The 23,584-nt window shown below is 43.6% G+C and overlaps 1 protein-coding gene across 1 annotated transcript in view; it reads left to right on the forward strand.

Annotated features, from left to right (window-relative positions):
* Positions 1-23,584, forward strand: part of LOC126416441 (uncharacterized) — a 243,333-nt gene that overhangs the window by 118,767 nt on the left and 100,982 nt on the right. The window contains exon 2 of the mRNA XM_050084164.1: positions 20,462-20,623. Within this exon, the coding sequence (XP_049940121.1) occupies positions 20,607-20,623 (17 nt within the window). The 5' untranslated portion in view covers positions 20,462-20,606. The remainder of the gene's footprint in view (positions 1-20,461; positions 20,624-23,584) is intronic.

The following is a 23,584-nucleotide window of genomic DNA, read 5'->3' on the forward strand; positions in this document are numbered from 1 at the left end:
GTTAGTTGGAGGCAAACAAATTTCTCGCTCTGTGAGCCCGTTCGTCCTGTTTTGCATTTCCTCTGAAGTATTCCCCATTGCATTTTCGGAAACATCTGGCGTGTTAGTATTCGAAATCAAATTATCCCCATGGTCCATGTTGCTTAAGTTGTTGGACCGCCTACTTTTAGCTTGGTTACGAGTCTGCATTAGTTCAATTTATGCCTGGTACGCAACACACTATTCAGAATAAATGTATCCTGCAAAAATTACGACAGTCACACGAAAGGTACCCAACTTAGTACACACTTTTTCGCACGCACATCAAATTTATATCTTTGATTGAAGTCAGTGCAATTTACAAACGAGAAAAAAAACACATACATATAAAACACACAAATATAGAAAACAAAACAAGACAAACAACACAACGCCGCTGGACAATGCCGTGAATCTTTTGAAAGTCTGCTCAGAAACAACGCAGAAGTTGTTTGAACGCTGCAGGGAAAAAATTAAGATTATACAACTCTCACAATCTAACGTTTCAGAGATTCCAGAGTCTAGCGGAATCACAGAACAGGGTCGCCATGTGTAACGTTGTTGCATTAACTTGCTGTGAAAGCGGTGCTGATTGACAATAAAAGCGGGTTAAAAGCTGTGAGCTGTCTGGGGAAGTTAACCTTGCATTACTGCCCAACTGTTTCACCAGGTATCCAGTCCAGCTTACCAAATTCCCAACCAGACTAGCATTAATTATAATCTTTTAATAGCCATACGACAACCGGTGATATATATATATATATATATATATATATATATATATATATATATATATATATATATACACTCCTGGAAATTGAAATAAGAACACCGTGAATTCATTCTCCCAGGAAGGGGAAACTTTATTGACACATTCCTGGGGTCAGATACATCACATGATCACACTGACAGAACCACAGGCACATAGACACAGGCAACAGAGCATGCACAATGTCAGCACTAGTACAGTGTATATCCACCTTTCGCAGCAAGGCAGGCTGCTATTCTCCCATGGAGACGATCGTAGAGATGCTGGATGTAGTCCTGTGGAACGGCTTGCCATGCCATTTCCACCTGGCGCCTCAGTTGGACCAGCATTCGTGCTGGACGTGCAGACCGCATGAGACGACGCTTCATCCAGTCCCAAACATGCTCAATGGGGGACAGATCCAGAGATCTTGCTGGCCAGGGTAGTTGACTTACACCTTCTAGAGCACGTTGGGTGGCACGGGATACATGCGGACGTGCATTGTCCTGTTGGAACAGCAAGTTCCCTTGCCGGTCTAGGAATGGTAGAACGATGGGTTCGATGACGGTTTGGATGTACCGTGCACTATTCAGTGTCCCCTCGACGATCACCAGTGGTGTACGGCCAGTGTAGGAGATCGCTCCCCACACCATGATGCTGGGTGTTGGCCCTGTGTGCCTCGGTCGTATGCAGTCCTGATTGTGGCGCTCACCTGCACGGCGCCAAACACGCATACGACCATCATTGGCACCAAGGCAGAAGCGACTCTCATCGCTGAAGACGACACATCTCCATTCGTCCCTCCATTCACGCCTGTCGCGACATCACTGGAGGCGGGCTGCACGATGTTGGGGCGTGAGCGGAAGACGGCCTAACGGTGTGCGGGACCGTAGCCCAGCTTCATGGAGACGGTTGCGAATGGTCCTCGCCGATACCCCAGGAGCAACAGTGTCCCTAATTTGCTGGGAAGTGGCGGTGCGGTCCCCTACGGCACTGCGTAGGATCCTACGGTCTTGGCGTGCATCCGTGCGTCGCTGCGGTCCGGTCCCAGGTCGACGGGCACGTGCACCTTCCGCCGACCACTGGCGACAACATCGATGTACTGTGGAGACCTCATGCCCCACGTGTTGAGCAATTCGGCGGTACGTCCACCCGGCCTCCCGCATGTCCACTATACGCCCTTGCTCAAAGTCCGTCAGCTGCACATACGGTTCACGTCCACGCTGTCGCGGCATGCTACCAGTGTTAAAGACTGCGATGGAGCTCCGTATGCCACGGCAAACTGGCTGACACTGACGGCGGCGGTGCACAAATGCTGCGCAGCTAGCGCCATTCGACAGCCTACACCGCGGTTCCTGGTGTGTCCGCTGTGCCGTGCGTGTGATCATTGCTTGTACAGCCCTCTCGCAGTGTCCGGAGCAAGCATGGTGGGTCTGACACACCGGTGTCAATGTGTTCTTTTTTCCATTTCCAGGAGTGTATATATATATATATATATATATATATATATATATATATATATATATATATATATATATATAAAAGAGAATTTAAATAAAAAGAAATAAATCAGTTTATATTTGGAAATTTATTTTAACATTGATCATTGAAATTTCAGCATATTAAACTTGATTCCTAACTAAACTGGTGCCTTATTTAGGATTGTGAAAATGTGAGATTGTAATCTTACGGAACACATCAAATATGGAGCCAAGATTGGGAGACTGCATACAACACTGCATTCATAAAATAACACACGAAGAACGTTGAAACATATGCAAGAGGAAATTAACCACAACCAACCGATTCAATTTTCACCCAAAGAAGTTATGTTCATAGCACAATCCTGTCCATCATGTAATTACCACACACTGGTATACTAAATTCATACCAACTCTCTGTGAAATCTTCCCGAAAAGAACAGCTGACGGCTACTTTGACGATTACACCACATGCTTCACGTGGTCAACTTGGTTTACACAAAGAGTGTAACTCCACAATAATTTTGATAGTTAAAATAAATTGGATCGAAAAGCAATTTACAAAAGAAAAACCTCAAACTGGTTACTATCGTCTTACTATTAACCTGATGGGTCAAACAATTGTATAAGCACGTGGTACTGGTCTCACAAAGTACACCCCACATGGGTTGAACATAAAGAAAAGTTGCTATATTGAAAAATATTGTCAAGGCGAGACGTTATAATCTCATGCACATTCGCATTTAAGATTGATGATCTTAGTTAGAGTTACTGATCAACACGTGGTTCCACTTTACTCACAAAGTAGTGACAAAGCAACTACTGGAATATTTTGAACTGTACACTCGAATCACACTGCGTTGCAATTTAAGATAATATTAGATATTTTATAGCTAAACATGAAATAAAGGTGATTAAATTTTCAGTTAGGCTGAACTTAAGAAATCCATTGTCCTATGGACTTAGCAGACACGCACTTAGCCGGAGATCTTAACACTTCAGACGCTCGCCGTGGACAGAGTGACGTGGTCCCTTCCTGAGGGTGGCTCACAAATACAAACGGAAGTGGCCAGAGAGGCAGCCTCCTATACCAACATGACAAGGGACGGACAGCACCATACTAAGGATAGAAACCTCTTTGCTTTTAGAAAGCGTAGCTACCTGTTCCGACATTGGTCCTACTGTTCTCTAGCAGACAGGCTTGTCTGCTACCATCCAACATGCAACTAGAAATACATTTGCTCATTCATCCTCTCACACAGAAGGGAAGGGGGATGACAGTATCTTATCATATACAGTATATAAAAGAAAGTGGATGTAGGTTCCGTATGAGACTGTGTGACATGAATTACATATAAACTATGTTTTAAAGTGTAGTGGTGTGACAGATCGTTCTTGTTTATGTGTAAAAGTAACACGTTTCACTGCTCAGTCTCCTCCCAGATAGTCAGAAACACCACAGTAAATTTAGAAGAGGAATTTATGCCGTAAATGACAACAGATTTAAGAAATTAACATGAAAGGAATCCAACAGAGACCTTTCAAACTGTATCGAAGGCCTTGCGGAAGTCAAGAAACACGGCATCTACCTGGGAACCCGTGTCTATGGCCCTCTGAGTCTCGTGGACGAATAGCGCGAGCTGGGTTTCACGTGATCGTCAGGAAGTGCATGCAGTTGTGGGATGAGGAATGCCTGGTGGTGACGGCCAATAAGCTGCAACTGGTGAAGTCAACAACCTGGCCATGGTGTTCCAGCTGCCAGTTGCCCAGGCGGGATGAAGTGTCCCTCACGCGTCTTAGAATTGGACACTGCCCTCTCACGCATAGATAGCTTTTTATTTTGCGAGAGGATCTCACGTTTCTTGATGCTTACGGTGTGCACATCTCTGTTCGCCATATTTTAATGGAATGCATTTGATATCGTGATGCAAGGGCAGAAGTAAATTTTGGTGGGGATCTGCCCTCTGTTTTAGCTGATGATGAGACGAGTACGACTAAGGTTTTAAAGTTTTGTTATATGTCTGGACTCTGGCCTAAACTCTCAGGCTGGAGGTTTTAGTGTATTGCAGAGTGGCTGGCTTCTCCTTTTTTTATTGTTGTGGTCAGCCAATCACCTCCATCTGCCGTATTGTTTTAGCCCCTTATTCCAATTTCATCCTGTGTCGTTAATATTTTACTACTGACGCAATACTTCATCCGCGGTTCTGTGCGGGTATGCACATAGTTTTCCAACTTTTATTACCTGTGTTTTACATGCTGTTTTATATTCCTGCTTTGCGTATTTTACTGACGCTCGTGTCAATCTGTTTTCGCGCGTGTGCATGTCCGTAGCTGTTGGTATTTTATCCTGCTGACTGGTCTTTACTGACAATGTAAGCAATTTAGTTGGTGTCACCCCCATGATGGGTGAACCTCGCGCCATTGGCTCAGTTGTAACTGTTTCCCCCACAGTTGAAGTCCCACTGAGTTCCACTGTGCGTAGCTAAAGATCAATCTTAATGTGATGTTTGTCGAGAAAGTCTAGACCGAGAATCACTGAATAATTTACGCCTATGCATGGCAACACCTCCATGCGTCCGTTGAACTTAGTTTTCCCGACTGAAAACTCTAGTACTGCCATACTTAATGATTCCACCCTATTATAGCCAACCTCATGCAACCTATACCATGGTGATCCCAGTCTCCTCTTCCCAACGAGGTCCAAACTGATAACTGACACATTCGCACCCGTGTCCACCAAAAACTTTTGTCTCCTGCCCCCACTAAGCCCACGAAGCTACATTCTGTCTATGCACTAACTTGTGCTGTGTTAAAATATATTGGGACTGCCTTTGAACAGTTGAAGCGATCCTATTTGCTGGTTCCCTTGCCGGTGCTTTCCACCCTTCCTACCTCTACACTCATATGCCCGATGACCCACTATACCACACGCATAGCAATCTGGTTGCCTGCACTGCTTCCTTACATACTCCTCTCGACCCCATCTGTAACCCTTGACTTCACAAGCAAACATGTGATTGTACACTATCTGCTTAGAGGCCGTATCCACCAGCTCTAAATGTGTTGCGGTCCTAACAGCTGACGTACCCTTCGTGACATTCCAGCAGCTATACCACGCAAAACAAAAAAAACAAAAAAAACAGCGCTCTATTTTATGCCTCGTGTTACAGTACTCTATTAGCTTCTGCATTCTGTGTCAGCACATATGTCGTTGCATTTAGTTTACGGATTCTATCCAAGAACGCTTTCGCAGACTTGTTGCACTGCATAGACTACGTACTTCGTTTCTCCCGAAAAAAACTCGCAGTGTTCTGCTTTTGGTACTGCTGGCACAACCCCGCGGCCCACTCCTGGAACATATGTCTCGTGGTAGACAGCATAAGCGCCCCCCGCCAAACACATATTAGCAACATACAGGGTTACTTCATCCGTCCACCCATGTGCTTCCGCAGCGTCCCTAACATCCTTAACGAAAACTGTCGTGTCGTCCCCTGCCTTGCTCGGAAGGCATTAACCAGTGTGATCACTGCTAGGTCATACAGAGCAGAAGGCACACTCAATCCACACTTACTTACTCGAGACTCTGATTGCTACTGATTGCAACTGATCGTGACTCTGCTTACGAGCCTCTAACTCACGATTGATTTCCAAACTTCTCTCTTTCATGCTCTCATACCGCTCTGTTAACGCTGCCACTTGCCGAGTTAAAGCAGGAACTGCATATGCGGCAGTAGCACATGTTTCCACCATTTTGCGTACTCTACTTCCACCTTAATGCAGGTGATTTTTTTTAAACAAGACTAAACACAAACTACCATTCAACTTCACACAAAAGAATAGACAAAAATTGATTCCTCCGGCGAATCACCGCCCATCTGCACTCAGTGCAGCTACTAGACGGATGACGAATATGCCTACATATAGAACAAACAATTACTACAGCTCTGGCTTACGTCAACTCGTGTCCAGACAAATTGAAAAATGGGACCAAAAGAGCATCTTCGGTTGACAAGTCGTGCACATTCACAGCTCTCGTAAGGTAAGTGTTTAATTGAGTTATAACAATTAATTAAGGCAATATTATATCACAATTAAGTAAATTAATACCTGTTGTAAGCTATCAACTGAAGGTTTCACATTTTTTGCGTATTTTCTGAGAAAAGAAAACATTTCATAGGCGCGATTTTTGGACTAGGTTTTATTTACGTTGTGACATACCGTAGGTTACGTGATTATTTCAATAAAGTAAAGTTCGTGTTGTTGTACGCTATCCATTTGATTTTCTAGTAAGTAGCCGAAGTGAACAGTTCCGAAAAATGTGAAAAGTTTATATAATGTAGGCTCAGTTCTTTGTTTACTTTTTGTTTCGTCACGTAGACAGCACAGGTTATGAAACTTCCTGGCAGATAAAAACTGTATGCCGGACCAAGACTAGATCTCGGGACCTTTGCTTTTTGTGGGCAAGTGCTCCACCGTCTGAGCTACCCAAGCACAACTCGAGCCCCGTCCTCATAGCTTTGCTTCTGCCAGTATCTCGTCTCCTACCTTCTGCTAGGAAGTTTCATAAGTTTCATATCAGCGCACACTCCGCTGCAGAGTGAAAATTTCGTTCTGGAAACATCCCCGAGGCTGTGGCAAGCCATGACTGCGCAGTGACCTTTCTTCCAGGAGCGCTAGTTCTGCAGCATTGCAGGAGAGCTTCTGTGAAGTTTGATACTGGCAGAAGTAAAGCTGTGTGAGGACTGGGCGTGAGCCATGCTTGGGTAGTTCAGACGATGCCGACACGCGTTAGTTCAGTGTGTTCGGTCAAAGGGTTAGCTGCCCTCTGAAAAAAAAAAAAAAGATGAACTTGAGGAGATGTCATTTGACAGGTCCGCCCCGAACAAATGCAACGAACAAAATGAGATCAGCAAAAAAAGACTCTAGAGCACTTGCCTGCGAAAGGCAAAGGTCCCGAGTTTGACTCTTGGTCTGACACGCTGTTTCAACCTGCCAGGAAATTTAATATCAGTGCACACTCCACAACTGAGTGAAAATTTCATTCTGGAATACAGGTTATGTTGTTTTTGTTTCTCCAGAAGTTTTGAATTAGTATCTGAACTTTAGGCCTAAACTTTCTAAGAAATTTAATATATTAATTGAATAGTCTATGAAGTTATTCTTGTTTTAAATTAAAGCTAACATTTGTTTGCGATGAGTGAGAAGTGTATGACTTACCATAGGTTTTTCAGTTCCGGGTTGTGGTGTGAAGGTTGTTGCAGTTTCTTTCATGTGTGTGACTATGGTGGCGTGAGAATAGGGGAAATAAACAAGGCTGATTGGTTGTGTAGGATTTGCTGTAGAGATAGGAAGATAGTGGAACAGGAGGAGAAGAAGATTGCTGCCCTTCAGGCAGAACTAGATAAAGTGAAACAAGATCTGGAGAGGTTAAGGGGGGAGAAGGGAAAAGAGAGGTGGGAAGTGACAACAGGTTATAGAAGAAATAGGAATAGGATGTTCTCAGACAGTGTGGTTGTGAATGTGGAAAACAGGTTTGATTTGTTGTCACAGTTGGAAACTGACGAGCCACAAATAGATGTGGGAGTAGACAGGACACAACAAACTTTCAAAGAGTGTTTGAAAAGTAAGAAGTCAGAAAAAGCTGTGAAGAAGAAGAAAGCTGTGAAGAAGAAGAAGAAGAAGAAGAAGAAGAAGAAAGTTTCGCTGTTATGTAGTTCACATGGTAGAGGTGTTGGCCAACTGTTGCAGGATGAACTAGAGTCAGTTTACCAGGTCACAAGTTTTTTTAAACTAGTGCAAGTCTGGGTCAGGTGGAAGAGGATGTAGGTTCACTTTGCAAAGACTTCACAAAGGAAGACACTGTGGTAACAGTGGGAGGGACAATTGAGAGTGAGCTGGTCAAGATAGCTTCAGCAATGAGACATACTCGTGTTGGGCTTGTGTCTGTTCTGAGGTGCCATGACCGGTCTCATTTAAACTCTTCTGTTAGGAGAGTTAATTTAGAGATGGAACGGCTGCTTGGATCACATATGGAGTCTCATATCAGTGTGGTTCCTGTTGGCTCTGTCAGCAGGTGGAACTATACTAAGCATGGCCTTCACCTCAACAGGGAAGGGAAAACTGGGCTAATACCAAATAACTTAAGGGAGGCACTGTCACAAGTGATAAAGTAGCAGTGGTTACAAGTGACAGGTCAACAGTTTTTTTTAGGGTAGGAAGACAGAAATAAAAGGTGTTCAGAGACAGGCTGAAAATGACGTTCATATTGATAAAACAGCCAGCCAGAAAGCAAATTTTAATGTACACAATTCATGCAGTCAGCCTCTGATTGAAACCAGAGATATTCAAAAATTGGCAGGAAAATTAGGTTCATCCAGTTGCAATTCAGCCAGTGCACAAAACCAGTTATCGTTACTGTATCAGAATATGTGAGGACTAAGGGGTAAGCTTAATCAGTTGCTTATTTGTGTTGAAGAATTAGAGTTGAGCAGACCAGATGATATAATCTGCCTCTCTGAACATCATGTGACCACTGGTATAGATATGTTAAATGTTACAGGATTCAAGCTAGCTTCTCACTTCTGTAGAGAAAATATGGAGAAAGGAGGAGTTGCCACATTTGTCAGAAACTTTTGATTTCAAGAATAATGATATTAATAAATTTTACTCAAAGCAGCACTTAGAAGCTTACACAACAGAGGTAATGTTTTTATAATTAATTCTTTATAGTAGTAGGTATACACAGATCACCTTCAGGAAATTTTAACCTCTTCATAAAAAATCTGGAAGCTCTGCTGTTCCATCTCATGGTAAAACAAAAGGAAATAGTGGTTTCTGGTGATTTTAATGTGGATTAATTGAAAAGCTGTCAGTGAACAATTATTGCAGTCAGTAACATTATCATTCAATTTAGTTCCTACTGTGAACTTTGTTACTAGGATATGTAAATGCTCTGAGACTGATATCGCAAAACCAATAGTAAATGGGCTATCTGATCATCACATGCAGCATCTTGTGTTAAATGTTGACTCTTGTCAGGATAAAAAATCTATTAAATCTGAGTACAGGAGGGTAATAAGTAGACAAAAATCGAGAAATTCAGGAAATTGCTCAACGACATGAACTGGATAGATGTTTACAATACTTCTGACTCATTCATTAATAAAATTATCTCCACTTTTGAAAATTGTTTTCTCCTAAAGGTAACTCAAATCACACAAGTCAAAAAATAAACCATGGATTACTCAAGGAATAAAGATATCATGTGGGACAAAAAGGAGAATGTATCTACTATCTAGGAACAGCTCTGATGTTAGAATTGTAATGCATTACAAAGAATACAGTAAAATATTGAAGCAAGTAATCCAGAAATCAAAGCAGCTTTATTATGAGAAAAAGATAATTACATCAGGCAACAAAATAAAACTGTATGGTATATAGTGAAGACAGAGACAGGTGGGGCCAAAAAGAAAGAGGAACAGATAACTCTAAAAATAAATGAAACTTTAGTAACAAGTACATGTAGTGTTGCAAACCTCTTATACAAGTACTTTATTTCTGTTACTTGCAGCTTGGGATTGTCAGGTTCAGTGAACAGTGCAGTGGAGTATCTGAGACCAGTCTTTAAAACTAGCTTCAGTAAAATAGGAATGACACTCACATCTGCCGAAGAAGTAGCATCCATCACAAAATCCTTAAAATCTAAGTATTCCAGTGGGTATGATAACATATCAATGAAGTTCATCAAAGAGTGCCCATGTGAGTTGAGTTCTGTCTTAAGTTATTTGTGTAATAAATCTCTTAGCAGCAGAACATTTCTAGACTGACTAAAATATGCGGAAGTTAAGCCCCGTTGCAAGAAGGGAGATAAAGAGATACCATCAAACTATTGACCAGTTTCACTTTTGCTGGCTTTCTCTAAAATATTTGAAAAGGTTGTATTCAGGCGTCTTCTTAAACATCTGACTCCAAATAATATATTGTCCATGTCACAGTGTGGCTTTCTCAAGGGTTCTGATATAGAGAAAACTATTTACACTTACAGTGAGAATGTACTTAATTCATTAGATAATAAATTAGAGGCTACTGGCATTTTCTGTGACCTGTCAAAAGCCTTTGACTGTGTGAACCACGGCATTCTCTTAAGTAAATAAGAATATTGTGATATCATCGGCAACATTGCGAACTGGTTTGAGTCTTGTCTAACAGGAAACAAAGGGTGTCATGGCAAAATACCTGTGCAGTAAGCAGTCAGTCTTCACCTGACTGGGAATTTATTGCATGTGGTGTTCCTCAAGGTTTAATCTTGGGTCCATTGCTTTTTCTTGTATACATTAATGACTTCCCATCTGTTATTTTGCCAGATGCTAAATTTGTTTTGTTTGCAGATGATACAAACGTTGCAATAAGTAGCACATCAAGTACAGATTTAGAAATAACTACTAATCAAATCTTCACTGACATTAATAAATGGCATAAAGCTAGTTCACTGTCATTAAACTTTGAGAAGACCCACTATATGCAGTTCAGAACCTGTAAGAGATTTCCTTGCAGCATGTGTATAACATACGAAGACATACAGATTGAAGAGGTTGACAGTTTTAAATTTCTGGGATTACAACTCAATAATAAATTCAATTGGGAAGGGCATATCTCAGAATTGCTTAAGCGCCTAAACAAGTCTGTATTTGCAGTGAGAATGAAGTCAGATATAGGTAATATAATAATAAAAAAACTTGCATACATTGGTTACTTTCATTGTATTATGTCATATGGGATCATATTCTGGGGCAACTCGTCAAAGTGAGCAAAGTTTCTAGGGTGCAAAAGCATCTGATAAGAATCATTTGTGGTGTAAATTCAGATCATGCAGAAACCTGTTCAAGGAACTTTGTTATCTAGCCATTGCTTCTCAGTATATTTATTCCTTAATGAAATTTGTTGCAAGTAATACATCTTTATTTCCAACCAATAATTCAATACATAGTAGCAATACTAGGAATAAGAACAATCTACATAAAGACCTAAAATCACTTATGTTGGTCCAAAAAGGGGTCCAATATTCAGGAACACATATTTTCAATAAATTTCCAGCAACCATTAAACTTGGCTTCAGATAAAGCACAATTTAAACAGAGTTTTGAAAGACTATTGGATAGACAACTCCTTCTACTCTATAGATGAATATCTCACCAGGGACTGTTACACCAGCTTAAGTAAAAATGTCTGTTATATTTCAGTTTTGATAGCAGTTGGTCACAACAGCCAAGATTAGGTATTTTGTGTATGATAAATTTATTAATAGTGCATAACAATGTTTCATTCTAACAGCTTGTTAATTCTGTAAATATTAGCTGTTCCAGTTACCACATTGTACTCACCTATTTTGACAATCTCCTGACAAATGATCAGGGTAGAAGTATTATATTCGAGTGTTTTATGCTTTTATGTTATAGTTTTTGACATTTTCCACACCCACAAGCATCATCTCATTTTTTGGGTCTATGGAATGAAACCTGAATCTAATCTACTGGCATCAAATTATCCGATCCACTATTACCTCTAAACAAAGATAAGTCCACAGGTTCCTGTGGCTTCACAAAGGTAACTAAACATTGTGTATTCTAGTTCACGCAACCAACTCTGACAGCAAGAGCAACCATAAAAAATAATACAAATAAAACTTAGATACACTCTACCACATTGTGCTGAGCTGGTACCTACATCGAGTGCCACTGCCTCACTCACCATTCACCAAAACCAACTCTCTCTCACCAAAACATAGTGTTGGACACTTACCGAGGCAACTTACGATCTTGGAAAGTAAAACAACCACTTCCTGACACCAAATTTTTGTAATCCCCTGAGCTCAGGAGTTGTAATATGTCAGAATGACCAAGAGGTATGGTTTGGGAGAGAGGGATGACACACAACTAACCTTGCAGAGAAACACAGGTAAGTATGTCATTGCTGATATTGCATCAGAGCTACACAGGCTGAGCAAGCACTGAACTCGTCAATGGCGCCGCGCAGGATGCATGGGTGAGTGTCAACACAAGTGCTTGAATATGCAGTGTCAGTGTCCGGTTGCCCAGTCTCGCAGATGTAGCGATCCTACTCGCACCACTGCAAAGTGGCTGCAGTGCGTATTAACTGTGCCCGTGGTCTGGAACACTACTGACTGCTCCCTCGAGTGAGACTTGTGGACCTCATGTAGAGCGCCGAAGGGAAGCATCGGATCGTCTGCTCAGGGCAGCTCGTTCAGTGCCAGCAGACAACTTTGCACCCAAGAGCCACAAGTTTGCTCCCCGGCCCCACCCCTGTGGAGGGCAGCTTGCAGTCTGCTGGACGATGCCAGCCAGAAGAGAGCAGAGGCTAGAAGCCCTCTCACTCCTCATGCCGGTATAACTCCCCACCACAGCATGACGTGTGTGTGCAGCGGAGGTTGGATGTAGCTTCAGGGGGCCGGTTGGCCACCAATATCCATCACCAAAAGGTCATTGTGGTTGGCCTGCAACAATCCTTGTCCTCTCCATTTCTAGACACAGACGAAATAGCATATGCCTGCCTGCTTTGAGCCTCTGGGCTCTCTTATTTATATGTCTTCTTCCTATGCCTCTGCCATAGTTTCTATGGAGGGGACAAGTGGAGTGCTCTTTGATAATTACAATGTCAGCTTTCCTCGACCCACAGGTCACCAGGCGCTGTTGTAACTACAACTTATGAGAGCTTCCACAGCACATCAGTGCCGTGTGTTGGTCTGATTACTTCACACTTGTATAGAGTGCCTGCCAGATGGTGCCTTCTAGCATGCGAGCAGTGTCATAAATCTGCCTCACAGAATCATTTGCAAAATATCAGCATCGCCCACACCTGCCACCTGGTGTGCCAATTGGTCCCTTAACTACTGCCTTCCAGCCATAGGTGCATGAGATTCACAATAATTCCCCAAATCCAAGCCAGTACTTATTCATGCCACAGCAGCACCTACGAATAATGATGTGGTATGCACGCTCCATTACACCTTGTGTCTCTGGAATTTGCACTGCAGTGACCACAACTCAAGCCACTAGACGTTCTTCTGTCTCTATAGGAGTCTCATAAACTGCTCTTCATTTGACACCAGGTTTAAAAGTCTGTTGGAATCAAATTCAATGGTTGTGGAGGCCATGCAATTGAATCACATTGGCCTATCCATCCATGTCAGAGTCGTTGGTCTAATTGGTCCTGAACATGACGTGAAAAGTGAGCAGATGTGCCAGCATGCTGAATGGGGCTCGAACCAGATCAGAGGGTTAGGATGGACGTCAAAAGACATCAGCTGATCCAATGTAAGTACCCCCCATCGTTACTACCCTGTTCCATACCTACTTCACAAACATGTTTCCAGATGGCTGTAGCATGGAAACGGTACATTTCTGGACATGGGTTTTAGTTCACAATGTGGTTTTCTCAGTCCCCTCTACAAGTGCCAGAAGTTTGTAAAGGGAATTCTAGAGCACTCCGTATAACTTCCATCTAGAGCCAAATGTCACTTGGAGTGCTGCAGTCTAATCAAACACTGCATTCTCAATCAAACACTGTTCTACTTTCTAATCTGTGCAGAACTGCCAGACAGTCCCTGTCAGGTTGCAATCAATACGACAACTCTACATGGCCTCCCTGAGGGTCCAGGGGTTAGAATAGGCCTGAGGTATTCCTGCCTGTCGTAAGAGGCGACTAAAGGAGTCTAACACGTTTTGGCCTTTGTGATGGTCCCCTGTAGGGTTTGACCTCCATTCTTCAAAATTTTCCTGAAGAGCGAGTCAGTTGGGGAAGGGCACCTTACACGGTGCATCATGTCAATTGTCCATTTAGATCTTTAGCCGACTTTCTCATCATCACATTGCAGAACTGCTGATTCTCCATCTCCTGGGCGAAGACTCCTTCCTGCATTCGTTTTCCACCATGCACTACCGCTTGTGGCGTCGACAATGACCATGGATTTATTTGCACCTGATATCCAGCATGGTAGCCAGTCCATTGTGGTGGGGCCACTATGTAACCTGTTGGTTGTAGCCCCCTGACCACACAGGGATTGCTCTGCTGATGCCTGCACCATTAACTCCCCATGTATGCCAAGGGGTAGATGCCCATCCCCCTGGGGCACTGGGTCTCCCGGCAATGGCCATCTTGCCAGGTGGCCATTGCTGTGGCTGAGTGGCGCCCGTGGGGAGGACTCCTGGTCAGAGTGGGTGGCATCAGGGTGGATTACACACAATGAAGCATAGTCCACCATCTATTGCTGATGGTGAGTCACCAGCAGTCTCTAATCATTCAAGAGCTCGATTCAACGCACAGAAGTATGACCCCAAATTGTTCCCCTCATGACCACACCATGTGAGGAACATCAGGCTAAGGATAGCAGCAGATCTTATTCACCACGGTACCTTGTATGTTTGCTGATGGGGAATCTTTCATAACGATGAAGTCTCATTTTTTTTGTTGAGAATTTAGAGGACAAGTTTGGGGAGGTGGAAGGATTGTCCAAAATGAGATCTGGGTCAGTCTTGATCAAAACAGCATCCTCTGCCCAGTCATGGGCGTTACTCGCTTGTGACCATCACGCTCCATAAGAGCTTAAATATGGTTGAGGGTATCATATTTCACAGGGTCCTTATTTTGCAGTCTGATGATGAGCTGCACGCCAATTTAGAGCGGCGAGGTGTTCATTTCGTCCAGCATGTCCACCAGGGTAGGAGGGATAATCAGGTTGCCACCAGTTCCTTCATCTTGGCCTTCGAGGGTGATACATTGCCCAAGTAGGTCAAGGTGATGGTCTACCGCTGAGATTTAAAGCCCTATATTCCTCCCCCGGGGGCGGTGCTTTAAGTGCTGGAAGTTCGGCCACATGTCTTCTCGCTGTACTTCCAGCATCACATGTCAAGATTGCGTACGCCCGTCACATCCCAATACTCCATACGCCCTGCCTCCCATCCGTGTCAGCTGTGGAGAGCACCATTCGCCTTGCTTGCCAGACTGCAGGATTCTCCAGAAAGAAAGGAAAATCATGGAGTACAAGACCCTGGACCTACTGACCTATACTGAGGCTAAGAGAAAATTTGAACACCTGCATCCTGTACGTATGACATTGTCTTATGTTGCCACTACAACAGTTCTGGCACCATCAGCTCCGCCAACCCCAGTAACCTGTCAGAGTTGGAAGATTACACCTGTTGCCCCCGCACTGCCTACTTTGGGAGCAACACTCCCCCCCACCCCCCCCCCTCTGGTCCCCACTTCTAGGCCAGAGAAGCGTAAGTCTTCTTCGGTTTCTCTCGCTAAGAAGGGGTTCCTTGGGTCACTCCCTTCCCAGGTTTCTGCTGGTGGGAAAGGAGACACCCGCCAGTGGCTGAAGAGCTCAAAATCAGCTAGTCGTAGGGCTTCACGTTCATCCTTAGTCCTGGAGACTGAGTCAGTAAAGATCTTCCAGCCAGGGAAATCCAAGGAGCAGCGAGAGAAATCTATAAAGAAGACCCCTAAGACCAAGGAAATTGCAGTAGCACCGACACTACCGCTACCTACAAGCTCTACATCTGAGGATGCGGTGGAGATTCTGGCGCCTGCTGAGGACCTAGATCTCGCCAGACCCTCAGACACAATGGATATAGACTGCTCAGGCAAAAAGTCGATGGAAGCAGGTGACCCTGAGGCGTAAACTGCCTCATTGAATGTTCCATGCCTTCCCAGTCTCACGATTACGTAATCCTCCAGTGGAATTGCGGCAGTTTTTTCCACCACATGGCTGAGCTACGGCAGCTGTTAATTTTTACACCTGCTATCTGCATTGCCCTCCAGGAAACCTGGTTCCGGCAATGCGGACCCCTGCCCTCCATGGCTATAAGGGATATTGCAAGAACTGTAGCGACTATATTCGAGTGTCAGGTGGAGTTTTCGTTTATGTCTTAAACTCAGTCTGTAGTAACACTGTGCCCCTTCAAACCCTTCTTGAAGCTGTGGCTGTCAGAATAAGGATGATGCAGGAATAACTGTCTGCAATGTATATCTTCCTCCAGATGGTACAGTACCCCTGATTGTATAAGCTGCACTGATTGATCAACTCCCTAAACCTTTCCTACTTTTTGGAGACTTTACCGCCCATAACCCCTTGTGGGGTGGCACCGTGCTTACTGGCCGATGTCGAAACTTGACTGTCTCAGTTCGACCTCTGTCTCTTAACTGGAAACCGCCCCACATTTCAGTGTGGCTCATGGTAGTTATTCGGCCATTGATTTATCAAGCCGAGGACTTCGCCCATCTATCCACTGGACAGCAAATGACGACCTGTGTGGTAGTGACCACTTCCCAGCGTGAGGCCCACGGACGCCTGCCAGATGGGCTTTAAACAAGACGGACAGGGAAAGTTTCACCTCTGCTGTCACCATTGAATCTCCCCCACATGGTAGCATCGATGTGATGGGTGAGTAGGTGATTACAACAATTGTTTCTACGGCAGAAAACGTGATCCCTCGCTCTTCAGGGTGCCCCCGGCATAAGGCCGTCCCTTGGTGGTCGCCGGAAGTCGCTGAAGCAATTAAGGAGCATCAGCGAGCTTTACAGCGGCATAAGCGGCACCCTTTCCTGGAGCAGCTCATAGCCTTTAAACGGTTCCGTGCCCGTGTCTGCCAGCTTATCAAAAGATGGAAACAGGAATGTTGGGAGAAATACATCTCGACGATTGGGTGCCATACGTCACCTTCCCAAGTTTGGGCAAAGTTCAAACGTCTTTTGGGATACCAGACCCCAACAGGTGTTTCCGGTGTTAACATAAATGGCGTGTTATTTTCCGACGCAAACGCAATAGCTGAGCACTTTGCTTGAGCCTCTGCGTCGGAGAATTACACCCCCCCCCCCCTTTCTCCCAGCCTTTCGCACTGTCAAATGGCGGCTGGAAGGGAAAGTCCTCTCATTCACTACACGCTGCAGTGAATCCTATAACACCCCATTTACAGAGTGGGAGCTCCTCAGTGCCCTTGCACTTTGCCCCAACACAGCTCCTGGGCTAGATTGGATTCATAGCCAGATGAATAAACATCTCTCATCTGACTACGAGCGACATCTGCTTGTCATCTTCAACCAGATCTGGTGTGATGGTGTCTTTCCATTGCTACCGCGGGAGAGCACCATCATTCTGGTGATCAAACCCAGTAAAAACCCGCTTGATGTGGATAGCTATCGGCCCATCAGCCTCACCAACGTTCTTTGTAAGCTGCTGGAACGTATGGTGTGTCAGCAGTTGGGTTGGGTCCTGGAGTCACGTGGCCTACTGGCTCCATGCCAGGGCGGCTTCTGCCAGGGTTGCTCTACCACTGATAATCTCGTGTCCCTCGAGTCTGCCATCCAAACAGCCTTTCCCAGACGCCAACACCTGGTTTCCATCTCTTTTGACTTATGTAAAGCATACGACACGACCTGGCGACATCATACCCTTGCCACATTGTATGAGTGGGGTCTCTGGGACCGCTTCTGATTTTTATCCAAAACTTCCTGTCGCTCCGTACTTTCCGTGTCCAAGTTGCTGCCTCCCATAGTTAGCACCATATCCGGGAGAATGGAGTCTTGCAGGGCTCTTTATTGAGTGTATTTCTATTTTTAGTGGCCATTAATGGTCTAGCAGCAGCTGTAGGGCCGTCCGTCTCACCCTTTCTGTATGCAGACGACTTCTGCATTTCGTACTGCTCCACCAGTACTAGTGTTGCTGAGTGTCTGCTGCAGGGATCCATCCACAAGGTGCAGTCATGGGCTCTAGCCCATGACTTCCAGTTTTCCACCATGAAAACGTGTCTCATGCATTTCTGTTGTCATCGTACCGTTCATCCAGAACTAGCAGTTTACCTTAATAATGATCCAATCACTGTAGTGGAGACATATCGATTCTTAGCTCTGATTTTCGATGCTCGTTTGACTTGGCTTCCTCATCTTCGTCAGCTTAAACGGAAGTGTTGGCAGCACCTCAGTGCCCTCCGCTGCCTGAGCAACACCAACTGGGGTGCAGATCGCTCTATGCTGTTGCAGCTCTACAGAGCCCTTGGTTCAATCCTGCCTTGACCATGGGAATGTGATTTATGGTTCAACAGCCCCCTCATCATTGCGTTTGCTCAGCCCATTGCAACATTGCGGAGTTCAACTAGTGACAGTAGCTTTTAGGATGAGTTCAGTGACAAGTGTACTAGTGGAGACTGGAGTCCCTCCTTTGAAGATCAGACGTGTACAACTGTTCACCAGTTATGTTGCACACATTCATAGCTCTCCTGAACATCCTAATTACAGTCTTCTTTTCCCAACCAAGGTGGTTCACCTCCCGCATAGGTGGCCCAGGTAAGGGCTAATGCTTGTGGTTCGTGTGTGATCCTTTGGTGGCGTCCAACCAGGAGTCCATCTATCCCCTGGACCAGTCTCATCATTCAGTGGTGTTTTTGTAGACCCCAGGGCACATCGGCATCCCAGGAAATGAACTTGCCGACAGGCTGGCTGAACAGGCTATGCGGAAACCACTTCTGGAGACAGGCATCTCTGAATCTGACCTGTGTTCTGATTTACGCCGCAGGGTTTTTCGGCTTTGAGAGACGGAATGGCATAACAATATGCACAACAAACTGCATGTTATTAAGGAGACTATGAATGTGTGGAAGTCTTCCACGCAGGTCTCTCACAGGGAATCAGCTGTCCTCTGCCGGCTCTGCATTGGCCATGCTTCGGCGACCCACGGCTATCTCCTGCACCATGAAGACTGCCTCAGTGTTGGTGCGGCGCCCGGCTGGCAGTGGCTCATATTCTGGTTCACTGTCCCACTTTGATTGCCCAGTGACGAAATCTTGGATTACCAGGCTCGTTACCACTCATTTTATTTGACAATGTCTCATTGGCTGATTTAGTTTTACGTTTTATTTGTGAGGGTGGGTTTTATCATTTGATCTAAGTTTTAGCGCATGTCCTTTGTCCCTCTGTGTCCTCCACTCTAGTGGTTTTAGGGTGGAGGTTTTAATGTGCTGCATAGTGGCTGGCTTTTCCTTTTTATTCTTGTAGTTGGCCAGCCACTGTAATCTGCTTTCTTGTTTTACTGTCTTCTGTTTCTAGCATCTCTCTTGTTTTCTTGTCCTCTTTTGTTCCTTTTAGTGTTCATTGCTTATCCTTTGTTGTTGTGGTTTTTCCTTTCTTTCTGTTTTGTGTTATAAGTATCAGCTGTTTTATTCTCACACTTGCGGCACTGTTTTATTAGGAACAAGGGACCAATGACCTTGTAGTTTGGTCCCTTCCCCTCTCTTTTAAACAAACAAACAAACCAACCAACCAACCAACTCCAGATGGCTCTGACTCCAGTTCACTCGCAGGTGATCAGTGAGCTATAGGAGAGACAGTAAAAAATCTGTATATGTGCACGTGTGTAAGCACACTTTCCCTATTGATTCTATTAAATATTTTGTCTTCACTTTTCAGTACATTTCTCTTCATAGTGGTACCATTACTTAGAAGCAAAGTCATTCCACTGGTGGTGCAAAGCATTACTACCTGTTAAAACTTTTTACTTACTCCTAGTTTATCAGTGAGTTTCTTCCATCTCTAGAGGTCACTGTATTTCAACTGGGTGCCTGAAATATCCTATGTTGTTCCCTTGGTTCCCAGGCATCATATACATTTTTGTGTAGTGATCACAGGCTGCATTCAGTACCGTCCTTACCGAGCAATGCAGCCCTGCTGGCTAGAGGTATGTTATAGGTGGACTAATGACCCTCTCGTACCTTTTCATACTAAAAGCAGTCACTGGAGCAGGAAGACTGCAGCAGACATTTGCAATAGTGTTTTGCTCCAGGTAATGGGGTTCTGTAGGTGTGGAGGAAAAAAAAACTGAAGGATGATTTTGTGGCTGTCTTCTTGTGGGATATATTCCTGCCTTGCTAAAAGATGGTGTGACACAACAAGACAGGAATAACCACATAGAAGTGTAAAGGTTAATTTTCAGAGCATTTACAAAATTGTACAGATGAAATTTTTTAGTACTTGTGGGTTAAACAAACTACAGTACTTACTTGTACAATGATATGCAAGGAAGACGTTCTTGGTCAAGACTCAAAACAAGTATCCTGGTACCTCTCTCAGAATGATGATCTGAATCAACATTTAACTTGGGATGTGCAACGTCAGTTGATAGTAACCAGTCTCACCTTTTTCTTTTCAGAGTTTCAAGGGGTGAGAGTGCACCATGAAGCCTATAACCAGACACTGGGAGAGCAGTCTCTTTCACAAGATCACCATTTCAAACTTTCTCTCCCTGCTGACATCTTGAGGTAGTGTACAGAAGTGACAGCAAAATCCTGGCGGCCATGGAGATAAAATCCTGGTAAGTTATTTGTGGTCTTCAGCCTAGATATCTTTCTTGGGAATTATTAAGTGTTACTGTTGTAAGTCCTTTTATTTAATAACAGTGTAACTGTAAGCGACTAAAATTATACCAGAACTTGAAGCAGAAGACCGAACCCAGAGCTGTAATCCAGCCAGCATGGGTCACTGAACTGCCTGATCAGCAGAAGCAACTATAAGTGAGCCATAGGTGACAAAGGGGGGCTGCTATGAAAAGAAATGACACCCCAGACTGTCACTCCTGGTTGTCGGCCTTTATGGTGGGCAACAGTCGTGTTGGTATCTCATCATTCTCCAAGGTGTCTCTAGATATGTCTTCACTGATCATTGAGTCTCAGTTCAAAGTGGAACTCACCACTGCAGACAGTTCTATATCAGTCAATGGGATTCCAGGCCAAAAACGTGTCTGGAGACGCTCCGGACATTGGTGGGATACCGAACTGATTGTTACCTGCCATATGGCCTGACAACTGGGAGTGATGGTCTGGAATGCCATTTCTCTTCAAAGCAGCAACCCTTTGGTTGCCCTCTGTGGCATCCTTACAGCACAGTGGTACATCAGCAGTTTTTTATGCCCTGTTTTGTTAAATTTCATGGCAACCATTCTGGGTACATATGGAAAGAGTTTCTACTGTTTGTCTTCATGGCTGCCATACCCTACCTTGGCCAGCAAGGTCTTTGAATCTCTACCCAACTGAGAACAATTGCAGCATTTTGGACAGGGCCATCCAACTATCCTGGGATTTTGATGATCTAATGCACCACTTGGACACAATTCAGTATTATATCACTTAGGAGGACATCCAGTGATTATCAATCAAGACCAAGCCAAATAATTACTTCCATAAAGCTCAGAGGTGGCCCAACACATTACTGTTATGCTCGATATGTGAAGCTCTTTCTCTTGAATAAATCATTCAATATTTGTGAAATTATGATCATTCATTTGTCTGTACATGCACTTCACATCTGCCAATTTGTGCCTCATTTGGGTAATTCCTTCACGGATTTCTTTCTTTCCTCTTTTGTATGAGTGTTTTACATGTCTATAAAGTGCATGTCATGTTACAAAACTGTTGTGTTGGCAGAAGAGCCAACACTGTGTTACTAGAGGAGGCCAAAATGCATGCATTTAGCTCACGCAGACTGGCATGAGGAGGGAAGGACTATACTGACGTGAGGTCTGGAACATGACAAGGAATTAGAAATCAGAAAACAGATGTAGCTAGTTGATACTTAACTTTAATCAATTTATGATGAACGTCACTCTTGACGGTACATGATTCACAATATTATCTGTTCAGATTATAGTAACTGAATATGGCACCTTGCTAGGTCGTAGCAAATGACGTAGCTGAAGGCTATGCTAAATGGTTGTCCCTGCAAATGAGAGCGTATGTAGTCAGTGAACCATCGCTAGCAAAGTTGGCTGTACAACTGGGGCGAGTGCTAGTAAGTCCCTCTAGACCTGCCGTGTGGCGGCGCTCAGTCTGCAATCACTGATAGTGGCGACACGCGGGTCCAACGTATACTAACGGACCATGGCGGATTTAAAGGCTACCACCTAGCAAGTGTGGTGTCTGGCGGTGACACCACAAAAACCATGTCAGTTGGTAATAGAATATTCTTGGTAATGCAATAATGGTGTCATTTGTGTTGCTTAGTGAAGAAAGATATCAAAATATATTTTGTTTATACAGCAGAATGTGTGGCATTTATGTTGCTATGACTGAAGTGTTTATGCTAACTGTAAAGTTAAAGTGCTAGAAACAGTGGAAAAAGGCCTGAAAGTGATGGAGGACTTAGACATAACTTAGATGTAACTTGGTGTACAACAAATCAAAGAAACATGGAAAATCTAAACTTGGCTCAAGTGAATTTAAGATACAAGATCTTCTAATACATACAGTTTTTGCTTTCTGATAACCATGAAAGACATACTGCAGGAATTCTTTGTTACCAGCAAGCTCTCAGTATTATGAGTGCTGTGAAACCTGGAAAAATTCTGCAGGAAATTCTGTGCTGTAAAAGCATCAAATGTGTGGGGCAAAAATAATACGTTGTGATAGTATGTGGCAGGAATATGTGTAAGAATGAACTCAAAATAGCAACTAAAAGTTTTACAGCACTCATCATGTAAATAGGGGATCAAAAACTGATTGTAGTAAGCAGACCACACAGGCAAGACCTAGTTTAATCTCCTTCAGTACACAGAGATCCAAACAGCTAATAGGATGTACAGAAAAATCAGCCAGTCCACTTAAAATGCCTCTTCTTGACATAGCCAACCTGGAAAAAAACCATGTTACAATACAACATGAATCTGAATGACAGTTGCAAAACACAACTCAGATGGACAATTAAAGTGTGTCGGAATAATGTTTATTCTAGAAACATCAAGTGACGACAAACATTTTGTGTTATTTTCTGTTGAGATAACAGCACATAATATTTAAAAAAATAATTATTATGTTTTGTATGTACTGATCTTCTTGTAATGATTCAGACATCTTTTTCTCAAAACCCATGGTCTAGGTAAAATAACCAGTCAAAAATTAACACGTTAATCGTAGTGATGCAAATATTAATACTGCAAAGTCATATAGTGCCTGTAATGCCTAAATGAATACACTGTGCGGGTATGGCATATTTTCACTCAGACACTGCCCAAGTAGTCTTACTAAACATTCTTCTTCTGTAATACACAATGTAGCCATAATTATTGACAGATAAAAATACCATATCCTTGTTCAAGATTTAGTCCATCTATCAGTTATTAGAAGCAGATATTTATGCATAAAAGTATACAAAATTGAGTGCATACAAAAGGATCTCCTCAGAATTAGACCTTGGTGAATTTGCAGTCCGTTTACAATATGAAAAGTGGGAAGGAGGGTTTACAGGAACAAATGTGCACAAAATGTTTAATAAATTTTTGACA

This window comes from Schistocerca serialis, chromosome 8 (genome assembly GCF_023864345.2).
Source record: "Schistocerca serialis cubense isolate TAMUIC-IGC-003099 chromosome 8, iqSchSeri2.2, whole genome shotgun sequence".
In the NCBI taxonomy this organism is placed as follows: Eukaryota; Metazoa; Arthropoda; class Insecta; order Orthoptera; family Acrididae; genus Schistocerca; species Schistocerca serialis.